The sequence below is a fragment of the Oncorhynchus gorbuscha genome, linkage group LG06, assembly GCF_021184085.1.
Source record: "Oncorhynchus gorbuscha isolate QuinsamMale2020 ecotype Even-year linkage group LG06, OgorEven_v1.0, whole genome shotgun sequence".
In the NCBI taxonomy this organism is placed as follows: Eukaryota; Metazoa; Chordata; class Actinopteri; order Salmoniformes; family Salmonidae; genus Oncorhynchus; species Oncorhynchus gorbuscha.
This window is the reverse complement of record NC_060178.1, coordinates 74,352,589-74,371,737: the sequence shown is the minus strand read 5'-3', so window position 1 is coordinate 74,371,737 and position 19,149 is coordinate 74,352,589. Positions and strand designations below refer to the sequence as shown.

Genomic DNA, 19,149 nt, shown 5'->3' with positions numbered 1-19,149 from the left:
CCACTCTGACAGAACTACAGAGTTCATTGGCTGCACTTCACCAATCTGGGCTTTATGGGAGAGTGGCCAGATGGAAGAAACTCCTGAGAAAAAGGTACATGATAGCACCCCTGGTGTTTGCAAAAGGACACATGAAAAACTCTGAGATCATAAGGCAAAAGATTCTGTGGTCTGATGAGACAAAAATGTAACTCTTTGGCCTGAATGCAAATCAAATCAAATTGATTTGTCACATACACATGGTTAGCAGATGTTAATGCGAGTGATAGCGAAATGCTTGTGCTTCTAGTTCCGACAATACAGTAATAACCAACGAGTAATCTAACCTAACAATTCCAAAACTACTACCTTATACACACAAGTGTAGAGGGATAAAGAATATGTACATAAAGATACATGAATGAGTGATGGTACAGAAGGGCATAGGCAAGATGCAGTAGATGGTATCGAGTACAGTATATACATATGAGATGAGTAATGTAGGGTATGTAAACAAAGTGGCATAGTTTAAAGTGGCTAGTGATACATGTATTACATAAAGATGCAGTAGATGATATAGAGTACAGTATATGCATATACATATGAGATGAGTAATGTAGGGTATGTAAACATTATATTAAGTAACATTTTTTAAATATTTTTTTAACTAGGCAAGTCAGTTAAGAACAAATTCTTATTTTCAATGACGGCCTAGGAACAGTGGGTTAACTGCCTGTTCAGGGGAAAAACAACAGATTTGTACCTTGTCAGCTCGGGGGTTTGAACTTGCAAAATTCCGGTCACTAGTCCAACGCTCTAACCACTAGGCTACCCTGCCGCCCCAACATTGTTTAATGTGGCTAGTGATACATTTTTTCCATCAATTTCCATCAATTCCTATTATTAAAGTGGCTGGAGTTGAGTCGGTGTGTTGGCAGCAGCCACTCAATGTTAGTGGTGGCTGTTTAACAGTCTGATGGCCTTGAGATAGAAAATATTTTTCAGTCTCTCGGCCCCTGCTTTGATGCACCTGTACTGACCTCACCTTCTGGATGATAGCGGGGTGAACAGGCAGTGGCTCGGATGGTTGTTGTCCTTGATGATCTTTATGGCCTTCCTGTGACATAGGGTGGTGTAGGTGTCCTGGAGGGCAGATAGTTTGCCCCCGGTGATGCGTTGTGTAGACCTCACTACCCTCTGGAGAGCCTTACGGTTGTGGGAGGAGCAGTTGCCGTACCAGGCGGTGATACAGCCCGACAGGATGCTCTCGATTGTGCATCTGTAGAAGTTTGTGAGTGCTTTTGGTGACAAGCCAAATTTCTTCAGCCTGTGCCTTCTTCACGACACTGTCTGCGTGGGTGGACCAATTTCAGTTTGTCCGTAATGTGTACGCCGAGGAACTTAAAACTTACTACCCTCTCCACTACTGTCCCATCGATGTGGATAGGGGTGTGCTCCCTCTGCTGTTTCCTGAAGTCCACAATCATCTCCTTTGTTTTGTTGACGTTGAGTGTGAGGTTATTTTCCTGACACCATACTCCGAGGGCCCTCACCTCCTCCCTGTAGGCCGTCTCGTCGTTATGGGTAATCAAGCCTACCACTGTAGTGTCGTCCACAAACTTGATGATTGAGTTGGAGGCGTGCATTGCCACACAGTCGTGGGTGAACAGGGAGTACAGGAGAGGGTTCAGAACGCACCCTTGTGGGGCCCCTGTGTTGAGGATCAGCGGGGTGGAGATGTTGTTACCTACCCTCACCACCTGGGGGCGGCCCGTCAGGAAGTCCAGTAGCCAGCTGCACAGGGCGGGGTCGAGACCCAGGGTACTAAAAGGTGGAGGGTACTATGGTCTTATGCTGAGCTGTAGTCGATGAACAGCATTCTCACATAGGTATTCCTCTTGTCCAGATGGGTTAGGGCAGTGTGCAGTGTGGTTGAGATTGCGTCGTCTGTGGACCTATTTGGGCGGTAAGCAAATTGGAGTGGGTCTAGGGTGTCAGGTAGGGTGGAGGTGATATGGTCCTTGACTCGTCTCTCAAAGCACTTCATGATGATGGAAGTGAGTGCTATGGGGCGGTAGTCGTTTAGCTCAGTTATCTGAGCTAAACGTTTTCTGGAGAAAACCAGGCACAGCTCATTACCTGTCTAGCACCATCACTACCATAAAAGCATGGTGGTGGCAGCATCATGTTATGGGGATGCTTTTCAGCCGAAGGGACTGGGAGACTGGTAAGGATAGAGAGAACAATGAATGGAACCAAATACATGCACATCTTTGAGAACCTGCTTCAGATTGCAAACAACCTTAGACCTGGGGCAAATATGTACGTTCCAACAGGACAATGACTCCAAGCATACAGCCAAAGTAACGCTGGAAAGTCCTTGAGTGGCCCAGCCATAGCCCAGATTTGAATCGCATTGACAATCTGTGAAAAGACTTGAAGGATTTGTTCACCGCCACTCTCCCACCTAACTTAACAGAGCTTGAGAAAATCTGCAAGGAAGAAAATGCCAAATGCAGATGTCCAAAACTGATACAGACAATCCCAAGATGATTCAAATCTGTAGTCACAGCCAAAGGCGCTTCTACAAAGTATTAAGATTTATCAGATATTTCTGAATTTCATTTTCAATACATTTGCACAAATTTCTAAAAACATGTTCTCACTTCGTCATTATGAGGTATTGTTAGTAGATAGGTGGAAAAAAATGTAATCCATTTTGAATCCAGGGTGTAATGCAACAAAATGTGGAATAAGTGAAGGGGTATGAATACCTTCTGAAGGCTCTCTACCCTTCAATTTATCACAATATTGTGTTCTTAACAGAAATCAGTATGCTACATAAGGATATATTTTGTCTGACATTTTGTTGGTTGAGCATGGTTTGCTCATGTGTAGGTGAGGTTTGTTGTGCACGTCTGCTGATATTTCACCTCTGGTTAGACTTTCATTCTTAATCTTGATTCCTGTGTCCTTGGCTGTCCAGTTGTCAAGGCAACCATGCTGTCAGCAGGTTGGTTGTTGTTAGTGAATTGTGTGTTAGATCAGACATATTGGCTCACATTAGCTCATGCTGTTCACATATGGCGCCGGCGGGCAGTGAACATTTAAAAAAATATATATTAAAAAAATACAGAAATATGACATTTACATACATTGCATTACGAAAGTATTCAGACCCCTTGACTTTTTCCATATTTTGTTACGTTACAGCCTTATTCTAAAATTGATTCAATATTTTATTCCTCATCTATCTACACACCATAACAACAAAGCAAAAACAGGTTTATAAAATTTTTTGCAAATTTATAACAAAACAACAACCCAGAAATACCTTATTTACATAAGTATTCAGACCCGTTGCTATGCCATTCGAAATTGAGCTCCTGTTTCCATTGATCATCCTTGAGATGTTTCTACAACTTGATTAGAGTAAGTTGAATTGATTGGACAGGGTTTTCGAAAAGTCACACACATTTACATTTACATTTAAGTCATTTAGATAAGGTCCCACAGTTGACAGTGCATGTCAGAGCAGAAACCAAGCCATGAGGTTGAAGGAATTGCTCTAGACACAGGATTGTGTCTAGACACAGATCTGGGGAAGGGAACCAAAAAATGTCTACAGCATTGAAGGTCCCCAAGAACATAGTGGCTTCCATCATTCTTAAATTGAAGAACTTTCGAACCACCAAGACTATTCCTAGAGCTGGCTGCCCACCCAAACTGCGAAATCGGGGGAGAAGGGCCTTGGTCAGGGAGGTGACCAAGAACCTGATGGCCACTCCGACAGAGCTCCAGAGTTACTCTGCGGAGATGGAAGAACCTTCCAGAATGACAGCCATCTCTGCAGCACTCCACCAATCAGGCCTTTTTATGGTAGAGTGGCCAGACGGAAGCCACTCCTCAGTAAAAGGCACATGATAGCCCGCTTGGAGTTTGTCAAAAGGCACCATGAGAAACAAGATTCTATGTCTGATGAAACCAAGATCGAACTCTTTGGCCTGAATGCCAAGCGTTACGTATGGAGGAAACCTAGCTCCATCCATACGGTAAAGCATGGTGGTAGCAGCATCATGCTGTGGGAATATGTTTCAGCTGCAGGGACTTGGAGACTAGTCAAGATCAAGGGAAAGATTAATGGAGCAATGTGCAGAGAGATCCTTGATGAAAACCTGCTCCAGAGCATTCAGGACCTCAGACTTGGGCGAAGGTTCACATTCCAACAGGACAACGACCCTAAGCACACAGCCAAGACAACGCAGGAGTGGCTTCAGGACAAGTCTCTGAATGTCCTTGAGTGGCCCAGTCAGAAACCAGACTTGAACCCGATCGAACATCTCTGGAGTGACCTGAAAATAGCTGTGCAGCGACACTCCCCATCTAACCTGACAGAGCTTGAGAGGATCTGCAGAGAATAATTGGAGAAACTCTCCATATACAGGTGTGCCAAGCTTGAGGCAAGAAGACTTTAGGCTGTAATTGCTGCCAAAGGTCTGAATACTTTCCTAATGCACTACAACCATTTACACCCCTTTCTGGGTACGTTTCTCAGAGCTTTCCACATCTGGATTGTGCAGGAGATGATTGTGGACTTCAGGAAACAGCAGAGGGAACACCCCCTATCCACATCGATGGAACAGTAGTGGAAAGGGTAGCAAGTTTTAAGTTCCTTGGCATACACATCACAGACAAACTGAATTGGTCCACTCACACTGACAGCATCGTGAAGAAGGCGCAGCAGCGCCTCTTCAACCTCAGGAGGCTGAAGACATTCGGCTTGTCACCAAAAGCACTCACAAACTTCTACAGATGCACAATCGAGAGCATCCTGGCGGGCTGTATCACCGCCTGGTACGGCAACTGCTCCGCCCTCAACCATAAGGCTCTCCAGAGGGTAGTGAGGTCTGCACAACGCATCACCGGGGGCAAACTACCTGCCCTCCAGGACACCTACACCACCCGATGTTACAGGAAGGCCATAAAGATCATCAAGGACATCAACCACCCGAACCACTGCCTGTTCACCCCGCTATCATCCAGAAGGCGAGGTCAGTACAGGTGCATCAAAGCTGGGACCGAGAGACTGAAAAACAGCTTCTATCTCAAGGCCATCAGACTGTTAAACAGCCACCACTAACATTGAGTGGCTGCTGCCAACACACTGTCATTGACACTGACCCAACTCCAGCCACTTTAATAATGGGAATTGATGGGAAATGATGTAAATATATCACTAGCCACTTTAAACAATGCTACCTTATATAATGTACTTACCCTACATTATTCATCTCATATGCATACGTATATACTGTACTCTACATCATCGACTGCATCCTTATTTAATACATGTATCACTAGCCACTTTAACTATGCCACTTTGTTTACTTTGTCTACATACTCATCTCATATGTATATACTGTACTCGATACCATCTACTGTATGCTGCTCTGTACCATCACTCATTCATATATCCTTATGTACATATTCTTTATCCCCTTACACTGTGTATAAGACAGTAGTTTTGGAATTGTTACTTAGATTACTTGTTGGTTATCACTGCATTGACGGAACTAGAAGCACAAGCATTTCGCTACACTCGCATTAACATCTGCTAACCATGTGTATGTGACAAATAAAATTTGATTTGATTTGATTTGATATTTTCCCATTATTCATTTCAAAATTCTTCAAGCTCTGTCGAATTGGTTGTTGATCATTGGTCTTGCCGTAGATTTTCATGTAGAATTAAGTCCAAACTGTAACTCTGCATCTCAGGAACAGTCACTGTCTTCTTGGTTTGCAACTCCAGTGTAGATTTGGCCTTGTGTTTTAGGTTACGGCCCTGCTGAAAGGTAAATTAGTCTCCCAGTGTCTGGTGGAAAGCCGTCTGAAGCAGGTTTTCCTCTAGGATTTTGCCTGTGCTTAGCCACCACAATGGCCAAACAACACTTTGTATTCAGAACAAAAAGTTAATTGCTTTGCCTCATTTTTTAAAATATCACTTTATTGTGGCTCTGATTTCCTACCCCTGGGGAATTCCCTGTGCCACTCTGCAGAGGAGAGGAATGTCACATTACTGTTTGTTTGTGTGACGGGAGTCCGATACTGCAGTCCGGTCCCACTGGGACTGACTCTGTGTCCTTCACTAGCATTTTGTCTATGAATAATGCATTAGTACAATAAATGATCTCATCAATTATATAATTTGTATGCATAATGATTTTACATATGTTCTTTTATGGAGTGAAAACAAGACAAGTTGTTTTCTCTTTAAAAATACACATTTTTATTTCTGGCTCATGTTGTTTATGTAATCTAACCACTGGTAAAGGTATAGTGTACATACTTATCAAAGAATGTATTGAAAACTGCACAGTATTGTATGTATAACATGAAATACCCCGAACACATTCATCATGATTGTAGCTGTCAATAAATCAGAAGGTTCATCCATCAGTCACAGTACAGTGAGTTCCTCTCAGGCTGGCTGGGTTGCCATCACACACTGCATGAATGGAGCATCTTCTGATGCATCTCTTCACGTGCAGTCCCTCTGCTCCTGCTCCTGCTCCTGACCCTGGCAACCCAACAGCCCATTGAAACACATGAGCCAGCATGTCGTAGTCTCTCCATCTCCATCAGCTAGCTTTGCACTTCTGCTCATCCCCATGTGCTATATTAGGGCCAGCTGGGATGTTGACTGTCTGGGAATGCATGCTTCCATACTGTGTGGGAAACCTCCCGAACAGTCAGCTGAGTAGAGTTGAGCTCTCTCTCCCATTCTGTCTTTCTCTCACTCAAATTGCATGAGGGTTTCTCCATTTCTCCCCCTACCTCCATTCCTTTTCTCACAGCTTTTATTTATCCCTTCTTCCTCCTTCTCTACTTCCTCATTCTCTCCTCTGCTGAGCCTCAGCTCCAGGCAGAGCTCCAAGCCCAGATTTACAGCCATGAGCTTCATGCAGAAAGAGGCTTTGAGATGAAAGAGTCTGAGACAGTCAGACGGAGCACACAGAGAGAGAAAGATATTCACAAACTGAGAAAGCGTTGAAAGAGAAAGAGAGAGCAAGACATGAAAATGTGCTTTGCAGTGTGTACTACCATGTCTGCTTTGTAGTGTATACTACCATGTCTGCTTTGTAGTGTATACTACCATGTCTGCTTTATAGTGTCAGGTTATTTCTCTTGATAGAAATTGTAATTTTACACCCATTTTTACGATTGGACTATTTTCAATGCCAAGGCTCAGTTTGGTAGGCTACCGCTTGTCCTCTGTACGGTGTCCATGGTCAAGGTCACAGAGGGCTCACCGTGTCGAGCGTAACTGAGCACGGTATTCTCCTCAGTCCATTGGTGGTGTGATGATCCCTGACCCTGTGTGGCTGATGCAACTAACACACTAATGTCTGACGCTCAGACAGGCCCCAGTAATGATGCCATTAACCTCATGTATTTATAGAACACCAGTGCACCTTTCATAAAGGAGCACAATGACCTGTGGGTACTCTTCGGCAGGACTCTTCTCTCCCTAGAGAGAGAAAGAGAGATAAAGATATAAAAATAGAGGGGTGGCAGAGAGAGAAAGGGGGAAAGAGAGAGGGGAGATAGAGAGATACTGAGGAACATGTGGAGAGAGGGAAGGATAGAGAGAAAGATGGAGAAAGGGAACGAGGGAGGCAGGTTGGTGCCTGGAGCTACCAAGGACCCACTGTGGCGTCTGTAACCCATGAGTTTCAGATTGTACTAATAAGGCTGAAAATAGTTATTGACAAAGTATCAAACACTGTGTATGATTATTAATGTCAACAATGAGTCAAGCACATGGTTTAACCAGAAAGAGCAACAGGTTATATACATGTTTAATCCAAATGTCTTGCGCTGGTATTTCCTGTTATGTCTCCTCTCCTGTTTCTCCAGCCTTGCCCTTCATCCTGAGAGGTCACTGGTGGCAACAGGTCAGGTGGGGAAGGAGCCCTACATCTGTGTGTGGGACACCTTCAGTGCACAGACCATCTCTATCCTCAAGGACGGACACTCCCATGGGGTGGCTTGCCTGGCTTTCAGCGCAGATGGACAGGTGAGACACACACCACCTCATGCCTGCAAGCATGCACACAAGCAGACGTACACACACACACACACACACACACACACACACACACACACACACACACACACACACACACACACACACACACACACACACACACACACACACACACACACACACACACACACACACACACACACACACACACACACACACAGCCAAGCACGCACCACTTCACACACACACTTCACCTCACGCATACAGGCACACATGTACACCTCTCATCCACTTTTTCTCTGAGTGGGTGGGTTCCTGTACTATCACCCTGTTACCAAGGCAAATATGTTTGATGATCTGAGTCTGACTGAAAAACAACAATACTCTGACACACAGCAATGTGAATGCTCCATCATTGAAGGGTCATAATTCATAGATTTCTCCCAATTATATCATATGTAAATGTGCCTTATGTCTCACATAGCCTATAGCCATGGGAATGGTATTGTGGTGGTGGGGTTGCTGAGAAGTGAAGCCTGCTGGGTAACTGTGCAGGTTGGGGATGATATACGGCTCTGCCATGAATCATGATGGCCCATGTTTACTGGGGGGAATCCTGGGACAGCACCAGTCTCCTATGACCTTTAGCTTGATGTATGGGGCTCCGTGAGAGTCTCCTACAGCAGCAGCAGCCTGTTGACGTCCCCCATACAAGACCAGTAGGCTACACACAGGAAAGATTGAAGGGGAAAGGGAGGGGAGGGAGGGAGGGAGGGAGGGAGGGAGGGAGGGAGGGAGGGAGGGGGAGGGAGGGGGAGGGAGGGAGGGAGGGAGGGAGGGAGGGAGGGAGGGAGGGAGGGAGGGAGGGAGGGAGGGAGGGAGGAAGGAAGGAAGGAAGGAAGGCAGGCAGCTGTTGTCATTGCCTTCATTGTGGTTTTGGAGAGGAGGCTGCGGCTGGTGAAGAATGTGTCTGGGATGGAGAGGGAGGGGGAGAAAGAGGAAGGGTGGGTGAGTAGAGCCATGGCTAATGCTAGCAGGGCTAATGCTACCAGGGCTAATGCAACAAGTCTTATCACTTCCTGCCACTGGCCACCAGTCCACATTACTGCTACATTTGTAATGGAGACCAACCAGGGAGGCGCAGTAAACAAGGTTTACCTCAGACCCTTAGTCAATCATAAAGACATTTAGGCCTTTTCATTTTATTAGCTCCATTCTGAAACGCATTAAATGGCTGATTTCTTGGAAACCCCTGTGGGTAGAGCAGGTAAACAACTCTGGGAGATGTCATATAACACAGATGGATGTCTTGTTTGGTTGGGATTTAAATGGGTTTGTGGATGAATGGTTGTGGCAAACCACAAATATGACAAAACATGTCTTCCTGCTGAAAAGAGAATGTATTCTCTATCACTGAAATGCATTGATTAATGGAAACACACATTACCGTTTCATTGTAAAGTCAACAGCACATCAGGTCAACTAACATTTGGCATTCATCTCCTCTCTTTTGTAGTCAGTAGAATGGCCCATACTTATTTTATATTGGAGCATCAAATCTGAAATATCCCTACATTTAGGTCTAATTTATTTTCTATCTAATGTTTCATTGTCACCCCAATATTCACCCGGAGACAGTTGTCCAAATGTTCCTAAAGGCCAAGCTCTTTTGTCTAAGTCATAAAATGGGTAATTAACAATTAACTCGCTGAATGGTAATTGACGCCAGACTAATTGGAAACAATTTGCATTCCATTCCTTTCTACAGCCGGTGTGATAAAATAAAGAAGGCTTTTTGAATAGTGCTGTTTAAGGTCCTACTGTATTATCTGCACATGTCTGCACTGCCTGTGTGCGTCTCTGCAGTTGTCACATGGAACAATTCTGTCATATGTCCCGTCATAGAGATACATTGATTATGAAAATATAACTATTTACCTCCGTTTACAGTACATTAATTAAGATGTATTCATCTTCCTCCATTGAATAGAAACAGTCTCTCTCCTTTATTCGCAGATTAATTCATGGTTTCCCCCTTTTCTCATTTTCAGCGGCTGGCTTCTGTGGGGCTGGATGCCAAAAATACAGTGTCTGTTTGGGACTGGAAGAAAGGAAAGGTTCTGGCCACTGCGACAGGACATTCAGACAGGGTAAGCTGTTGTGTGTGCCGTGCGCACGTTGGCATTTGAGTGTGTGTGTGCGTTGTGTATTGATTCAGTTGTAGTGAGTACACGTGTGAGTACACAGTGTGTATGCGACATGGCGTTCTGTGTGAAGGACAGGAAATGCATGTGTGTTAATGGCTTGGCCGTCTTTCAGATCTTCGATATATCTTGGGATCCCTTTCAGCAGAACCGGCTGGTGAGCTGTGGGGTAAAACACATAAAGGTGAGCTTCACAATAACAACACAGTATGCTCTGTGCTGTCCAGTCAGTCCATACATTACCTTTGAGCCAAGTTCAAAAATAACACATGAGAAGCTATCAATGTTGAGATGGGTCACCCTCACTCAGTGCAGCCGGGCATCAGTCTATTCAAGTTATTGAACATGTCATACGTTTATACGGTTGTTGTTAAAAGCTGCCTTTGGAACAACCTCATAAACCATATGACATGTTGTCAGTGGAGCAGTAAGTAGGGCGCTATCAGATATTCTAGCAGTAGAATGAGAAAGTGGTGTTAGGGGGACTGGGGCATATTGTTTTCAATGGGTACGCGTGAAGAGCAGTTGGAGGACGCCAGTTTCTATTCAGTCAAAAGCAGTAATCTGTTCTGTCATTCCCCTCCGGAAGGGCTGTCTCCTACTGTACATACAAGCACACAAACACACACGCGCACGCACACAAAAAAACACACAACACTGAACTTACAGAAGAGCCCTCAGTTTACAATAAATATGTAAATACATATGCCTCACACACAGTAGCAATGGACAATCAGTTTTCTTGTTGTTTTGTTTGTATATATATATCAATATATTTATGCATATCCAGTTATGGTACGAGAACTAAATAGTTGAGCCTATTGTGCCTTTTGGCCATAAAACAGCTTTCATGGACAGGGAATCTTCTTAACTGACCGCTGTGAGCTTTATTAGAAATAAGCCCCATGCTATCTACCCTGAGGTGATCAGGCTGGCAAATGAGCAGTCGTGATTTAGAGCAACGGTTCTCCAAACGCACTGTGACAGCAGCTGATCTCTGAGCTCATGTTCTCTCTCTCTCTCTACCCTCGATCCTTTCCTGTCATCATCCACCTTTCTTTTTTCTTTCCTCCCATTGCCTTTTTTATCCACCTTTCCCTTCACCTCTCTAATTATCTTGCTTCGCCTTTCCTTCCCCTACCTATGCCTACTTGTACATCTCTCCCATTTCCTGTCTCATCTCTCCTTCTCCTTTCACTCGCTTCCCCGTCTCCATGTCTCTAGTTCTGGGCTCTCTGTGGCAATGCGTTGACGCCCAAACGGGGGATATTCGGGAAGACGGGGGATCTACAGACCATTTTGTGTGTGGCATCGGCTAAAGATGATGTCACATACTCTGGGGCGTTGAATGGGGATATCTACGTGTGGAAAGGACTGAACCTGTTACGCACGGTGCAAGCAGCTCATGGAGTGAGTGAAATACGTCACTCTAATTCTCAAGACCCATTGATTGTACACTTCCAGACATCCAAACACCCGCTCCAGCTAAACCCCATCCCTCTCATACCTATAATCGCTTACACCCCTACACTGAAGCAACTCAATCCCCCTTACTCAATTCTCCTTCCCTCCTTCCCTCCCTCTGCATCCCTACCCTGAAACCTTCTTTGTAAATCTCTAAGGCCTTTAAAAGCATTGAAAATAATGATTTTGCCCCCTTTTTGTGTCTCCAATACGGAAATAGACTTTTGACCCACATTCCTATTGAAATCATATCCCTTTCCAAGTACCTTTTTCTATGCACAGAACCGTTTGATAATCCCCCTGCCTATGACTAAAGTTGACTGCACTGTGTGTAGGCTGGGATCTTCAGCATGTATGCCTGTGAGGAGGGCTTCGCCACGGGGGGACGTGACGGTTGTGTCAGGCTTTGGGATCTGGACTTCAAGCCTATCACCAAGATCGACCTTCGGGAGGCTGAGCAGGGGTATAAAGGTAGGCCTCGGGAACCTGGTTTAACTACCAGCTCTTGGTGATAATATATAATGGTTCTAATTAAAAAGCCAATTGCATAAGCTAATGATGCTAAAGTTAGTGCAAGACTTATATCCCCAAGAGACACTTCTGATCATCCCAAACAACGAGGCTTTAAAGTCAATGGCCTCATGAAAAGTTGCAATTTATTTTGGGTATTTCTTTCTGGTACTCACCTCTTTCTTTGCATTCATGTCAAAATGTGGTTATGCAGTTTGTAACCCCGACTGCATACAGATGAAATGTGATATGTCCATGTTGGTTGGCTCTACCTGTGATGTATGATCATACAGTAACATATCGCAATATCATTTTGGACGACATTATACTGAACAAAAATATAAACACAACATGTAAAGTGTTTCATGAGTTGAAATAAAAGATTCCAGAAATTGTCCAAACGCACAAACAGTTTATTTCTCTCAAATGGTGTGCACAAATTTGTTTCCATCCCTGATAGTGAGCATTTCTACTTTGCCAAGATTATCCATCCACCTGATAGGTGTGGCATATCAAGAAGCTGATTAAACAGCATGATCATTAAATATGTGTCACTTGTGCTGGGGACAATAAAAGGCCACTCTAAAATGTGCAGTTTTGTCACACAACACAATGCCACAGATGTCTCAAGTTTTGAGCGAGCGTGCAATTGCACACTGACTGCAGGAATGTCCACTAGAGATGTTGCCAGAAAATTGAACGTTCATTTATTTACCATAAGCTGCCTCCAACGTCGTTTTAGAGATTTTGGCAGTACATCCAACCAGCCTCACAACCGCAAAACCATGTGTAACCATGCCAGCCCAAGACCTCCACATCAGCCATCTTCATCTGCGGGATGGTCTGAGACCAGCCACTCAGACATCTGATGAAACTGTGGGTTTAAACAACCAAATACGTTCTGCACAAACTATCAGAAGCTCATCTGCGTGCCTCATCGTCCTCAGCAGGGTCTTCACCTGACTGCAGTTTGGCATCGTAATTGACGTCAGTGGCAAATGCACACCTTCAATGGCCACTGGACACGCTGGAGAAGTGTGCTCTTCGCGGATGAATCCCGGTTTCAACTGTACCAGGGTGATGGCAGGCAGCGTGTATGGCGTTGTGTGGGTGAGCGGTTTACTGTTGTCATAGTTCTGGGATTATGGTATGGGCAGGCGTAAGCTAAGGACAATGAACACAATTATAGAATCGGAAAAATCGCAATACAATATCGTATCGGCAGCTATGTATCGTGATAATATCGTATCGTGAGGTCCCTGGCCATTTCCAGCCCTATTCTGTATTCAATACTTGAATTGATAAAGACAGGAGCAGGTGTGAATGTAGCATGGGGCTACATGGCTGGTGAGTGTTAGCCCTCTCATCAATTAAACATCACAGTCTAAGCTGTGTGCATTTGCAGGCAGGCCCTTCACAGGCTCGTGGGGGACGTCAGGGGCCCCAGCTGATCAAACCATGTCATAGTCTGCATGTTTGTGCTTGTCCCTGGGGTATGATGGGTAATTAGGGTAGCTGGGTGACGGAGAGACAGAGGATAAGAGGCACGTCCTTATGAGGAGATCCATCTAAGCACACAGGGTTGTGTGTGCACTGTGCTGTCTATGGATTTAAGGGTCAGAGTCCACGCTTCCGTGGCAGAGGTGTGTGAATAGGTCGATCCAGACACTGATGTATTTGTACAGGGGGTAAAATACTGTAACCAGGGATAATGTGTAGGTCACTTAAGTCAGTCTGTTTGTGCTGCCTAATAGAGGCCGATGTGTGTTTAGCTCATTGAGAGCCCTGCCATGATGATTTATTAGCCTGTCCCTGTGGATGTATCATTGACATCTGTTGACTGGGAACAGATACAGAGGACAGAGAGAGAGACCGACAGAGAGAGAGACCACTAAGTTCAAATATGCCACTCATCCATTTCCATTCATCCGAGCCAGAACAGGCCATGTTAGTCCAATCAGACAGAGAAACGAAAGATGGTTATATTCTAGGGGCCTGAGAGAGTTTGACTGTGAGGTATGGATAAAACAGAATAGAGAAGTTAAGATCACAAAAAAAATGTGAAACCTTTGACAGATGACATTTAGTAAACTCTCCTTTGTAGAGCATGGCGCTTGTAACGCCAGGGTAGTGGGTTCGATCCCCGGGACCACCCATACGTAGAATGTATGCACACATGACTGTAAGTCGCTTTGGATAAAAGCGTCTGCTAAATGGCATATATTATTATTATTATTATATTATTCATAGCATTTTCATGTGGAATCCTGTTGCTCTATGCCTTCTGCTAAATGTATGTATTCATGTATTATCAATGAGGGTCTTCTCTCTTCCCTTCCTCTGCTCCTCTGTTCTCCTCCTCTCTTCTGAGCAGTGGCTGCCTGGCTGTCTGTGGTTAAAGCAGAGAAAAGCTCTGTGTCCCCAGCCAGCCCCAGCGGTGGGGAATACTAATATCTGAAAGCCCCACAGACACCGGGTACACCCTGGGATTAGATAATGGCATTGTTGGGTGTTTGTTGGCCAGTCAAAGTATAAGAAATTTTAACATGTAAATGTTGGTGGAGCAAAAACATTTTTTTAAAGCCACTACACAACACTAAACAATACATTACTCTCTGTTCATCATATATGCATAGTCACTTTAACCATATCTACATGTACATACTACCTCAATCAGCCTGACTAACCGGTGTCTGTATGTAGCCTCGCTACTTTTATAGCCTCGCTACTGTATATAGCCTGTCTTTTTACTGTTGTTTTATTTCTTTACTAACCTATTGTTCATCTATCTTTATCTTTATGTACATATTCTTTATCCCTTTAAACTTGTGTGTATTAGGTAGTAGTTATGGAATTGTTAGGTTAGATTACTCGTTGGTTATTACATTTACATTTACATTTAAGTAATTTAGCAGACGCTCTTATCACTGCGTTGTCGGAACTAGAAGCAAAAGCATTTCGCTACACTTGCATTAACATCTGCTAACCATGTGTATGTGACAAATACATTTGATTTGATTTGACCTCATACCTTTTTTCACTACTGGTTAGAGCCTGTAAGTAAGCATTTCGCTGTAAGGTGTATTCGGCGCACGTGACAAATAAACTTTGATTTGATTAATTTCACTATATCGGTGCCCATAAACTGTTAGGGCCTACATAAAGCTGTCCCAACAGCAGAGTCCCAACATCTTACCACTGCTACACCTGGCTATCAGCGGAGCCTTGTCTTGTAGTAAAATAGATCATTCGGCCTCATTTACTGCCTTTAAAAAACATTGCTGATATATAAAAAACATTGCTGATATATAAAAAACATTGCTGATATATAAAAACATTGCTGATATATAGAAAACATTGCTGATATATAAAAAAACATTGCTGATATATAAAAAACATTGCTGATATATAAAAAACATTGCTGATATATAAAAAAACATTGCTGATATATAAAAACATTGCTGATATATAAAAAACATTGCTGATATATAAAAAAACATTGCTGATATATAAAAAACATTGCTGATATATAAAAAATATTGCTGATATGTAAAAAAACATTGCTGATATATAAAAACATTGCTGATATATAAAAAAACATTGCTGATATATAAAAAAACATTGCTGGTATATAAAAAACATTGCTGATATATAAAAAAACCATTGCTGATATATAAAAAAACATTGCTGATATATAAAAAACATTGCTGATATATAAAAAAACATTGCTGATATATAGAACAGGGCTCCGGGCAGCCGAGCGGAAATGGAGGAAAACTCGCCTCCCTGCGGACCTGGCATCCTTTCACTCCCTCCTCTCTACATTTTCCTCCTCTGTCTCTGCTGCTAAAGCCACTTTCTACCATGCTAAATTCCAAGCATCTGCCTCTAACCCTAGGAAGCTCTTTGCCACCTTCTCCTCCCTCCTGAATCCTCCTCCCCCTCCCCCCCCTCCTCCCTCTCTGCAGACGACTTCGTCAACCATTTTGAAAAGAAGGTCGACGACATCCGATCCTCGTTTGCTAAGTCAAACGACACCGCTGGTTCTGCTCACACTGCCCTACCCTGTGCTCTGACCTCTTTCTCCCCTCTCTCTCCAGATGAAATCTCGCGTCTTGTGACGGCCGGCCGCCCAACAACCTGCCCGCTTGACCCTATCCCCTCCCCTCTTCTCCAGACCATTTCCGGAGACCTTCTCCCTTACCTCACCTCGCTCATCAACTCATCCCTGACCGCTGGCTCGTCCCTTCCGTCTTCAAGAGAGCGAAAGTTGCACCCCTTCTGAAAAAACCTACACTCGATCCCTCCGATGTCAACAATTACAGACCAGTATCCCTTCTTTCTTTTCTCTCCAAAACTCTTGAACGTGCCGTCCTTGGCCAGCTCTCCCGCTATCTCTCTCTGAATGACCTTCTTGATCCAAATCAGTCAGGTTTCAAGACTAGTCATTCAACTGAGACTGCTCTCCTCTGTATCACGGAGGCGCTCCGCACTGCTAAAGCTAACTCTCTCTCCTCTGCTCTCATCCTTCTAGATCTATCGGCTGCCTTCGATACTGTGAACCATCAGATCCTCCTCTCCACCCTCTCCGAGTTGGGCATCTCCGGCGCGGCCCACGCTTGGATTGCGTCCTACCTGACAGGTCGCTCCTACCAGGTGGCGTGGCGAGAATCTGTCTCCTCACCACGCGCTCTCACCACTGGTGTCCCCCAGGGCTCTGTTCTAGGCCCTCTCCTATTCTCGCTATACACCAAGTCACTTGGCTCTGTCATAACCTCACATGGTCTCTCCTATCATTGCTATGCAGACGACACACAACTAATCTTCTCCTTTCCCCCTTCTGATGACCAGGTGGCGAATCGCATCTCTGCATGTCTGGCAGACATATCAGTGTGGATGATGGATCACCACCTCAAGCTGAACCTCGGCAAGACGGAGCTGCTCTTCCTCCCGGGGAAGGACTGCCCGTTCCATGATCTCGCCATCACGGTTGACAACTCCATTGTGTCCTCCTCCCAGAGCGCTAAGAACCTTGGTGTGATCCTGGACAACACCCTGTCGTTCTCAACCAACATCAAGGCGGTGGCCCGTTCCTGTAGGTTCATGCTCTACAACATCCGCAGAGTACGACCCTGCCTCACACAGGAAGCGGCGCAGGTCCTAATCCAGGCACTTGTCATCTCCCGTCTGGATTACTGCAACTCGCTGTTGGCTGGGCTCCCTGCCTGTGCCATTAAACCCCTTCAACTCATCCAGAACGGCGCAGCCCGTCTGGTGTTCAACCTTCCCAAGTTCTCTCACGTCACCCCGCTCCTCCGTTCTCTCCACTGGCTTCCAGTTGAAGCTCGCATCCGCTACAAGACCATGGTGCTTGCCTACGGAGCTGTGAGGGGAACGGCACCTCAGTACCTCAGGGCTCTGATCAGGCCCTACACCCAAACAAGGGCACTGCGTTCATCCACCTCTGGCCTGCTCGCCTCCCTACCACTGAGGAAGTACAGCTCCCGCTCAGCCCAGTCAAAACTGTTCGCTGCTCTGGTCCCCCAATGGTGGAACAAACTCCCTCACGACGCCAGGACAGCGGAGTCAATCACCACCTTCCGGAGACACCTGAAACCCCACCTCTTTAAGGAATACCTGGGATAGGATAAGTATTCCCTCTCACCCCCCTTTAAGATTTAGATGCACTATTGTAAAGTGACTGTTTCACTGGATGTCATAAGGTGAATGCACCAATTTGTAAGTCGCTCTGGATAAGAGCGTCTGCTAAATGACTTAAATGTAAATGATAAAAAACATTGCTGATATATAAAAACATTGCTGATATATAAAAACATTGCTGATATATAAAAAACATTGCTGATATATAAAAAATATTGCTGATATGTAAAAAAAACATTGCTGATATATAAAAACATTGCTGTTATGGCTGACTTGCTTAAACAAAATGTGGGTTCTACTGATAATTGAGATGTACAAACTATGGCAGGGAACGACGAGCGGATAAGAGGCAATACGTCATTTCGATTAAGACATTAATGGGAGTGCTAGGACAGACGTAGTCAATGCAACAATTTGGTATTTGGTATTTTAATAGGATCCCCATTAGCTGTTGCAAACGCAGCAGCTACTCTTTCTGGGGTCCAACACAAAACATGAAACATAATACAGAATGAGTAATACAGAACATCAATAGACAAGAACAGCTCAAGGACAGAACTACATACATTTGTTTAAAGGCACATGTAGCCGACATATCAATACATACACACAAACTATCTTGGTCAAATAGGGGAGAGGCGTCGTGCCGTGAGGTGTTGCTTTATCTGTTTTTTGAAACCAGGTTTGCTGTTAATTTGAGCAATATGAGATAGAAGGAAGTTCCCATGCAATTAGGGCTCTATATAATACTGTACGCTTTCTTGAATTTGTTCTGGATGTGGGGACTGTGAAAAGACCCCTGGTGGCATGTCTGGTGGGATAAGTGTGTGTGTCAGAGCTGTGTATGCAAACAATTTGGGATTTTTGACACATTAATGTTTCTTATAAAAAGAAGAGGTGATGCAGTCTGTCTCTCCTCAACTCTTAGCGAAGAGAGATTGGCATGCATAGTATTTATATGAACCCTCTGATTATAATTAAGAGCAAAACGTGCCGCTCTATTTGATCAGCACTTTTGAAATGTACAGCAACAGAATTCAGAACAATGGCCGTTCTTACATTGTTCTCTCTGTACATCAAGTCAGAACCGTAGGATAAATAAAGGGGGCATATAAGCAGACAATGATGATTACAATATTCAATGATTACATTTCTCTAAAACAGGCTATAGGCTACATGTGCACCACCAAGTCAGAACAGTAGGTGAAATTAAGAGGGGAAAGGGACCAAATTATTAGGGTGAGGCACATGGGCTACTAACAACTTACTACACAACATACA

The 19,149-nt window shown here is 44.3% G+C and overlaps 1 protein-coding gene across 4 annotated transcripts in view; it reads left to right on the top strand.

The window, feature by feature from the left end:
- LOC124038315 (echinoderm microtubule-associated protein-like 6) overlaps positions 1 to 19,149 on the top strand; it is a 100,003-nt gene that overhangs the window by 23,829 nt on the left and 57,025 nt on the right. For all 4 annotated transcript variants that reach the window (XM_046354040.1, XM_046354038.1, XM_046354039.1 and 1 more), the window contains exons 2-6: positions 7,900 to 8,059; positions 10,081 to 10,179; positions 10,349 to 10,417; positions 11,458 to 11,643; positions 12,033 to 12,168. In XM_046354040.1, the coding sequence (XP_046209996.1) occupies positions 7,900 to 8,059; positions 10,081 to 10,179; positions 10,349 to 10,417; positions 11,458 to 11,643; positions 12,033 to 12,168 (650 nt within the window). The remainder of the gene's footprint in view (positions 1 to 7,899; positions 8,060 to 10,080; positions 10,180 to 10,348; positions 10,418 to 11,457; positions 11,644 to 12,032; positions 12,169 to 19,149) is intronic.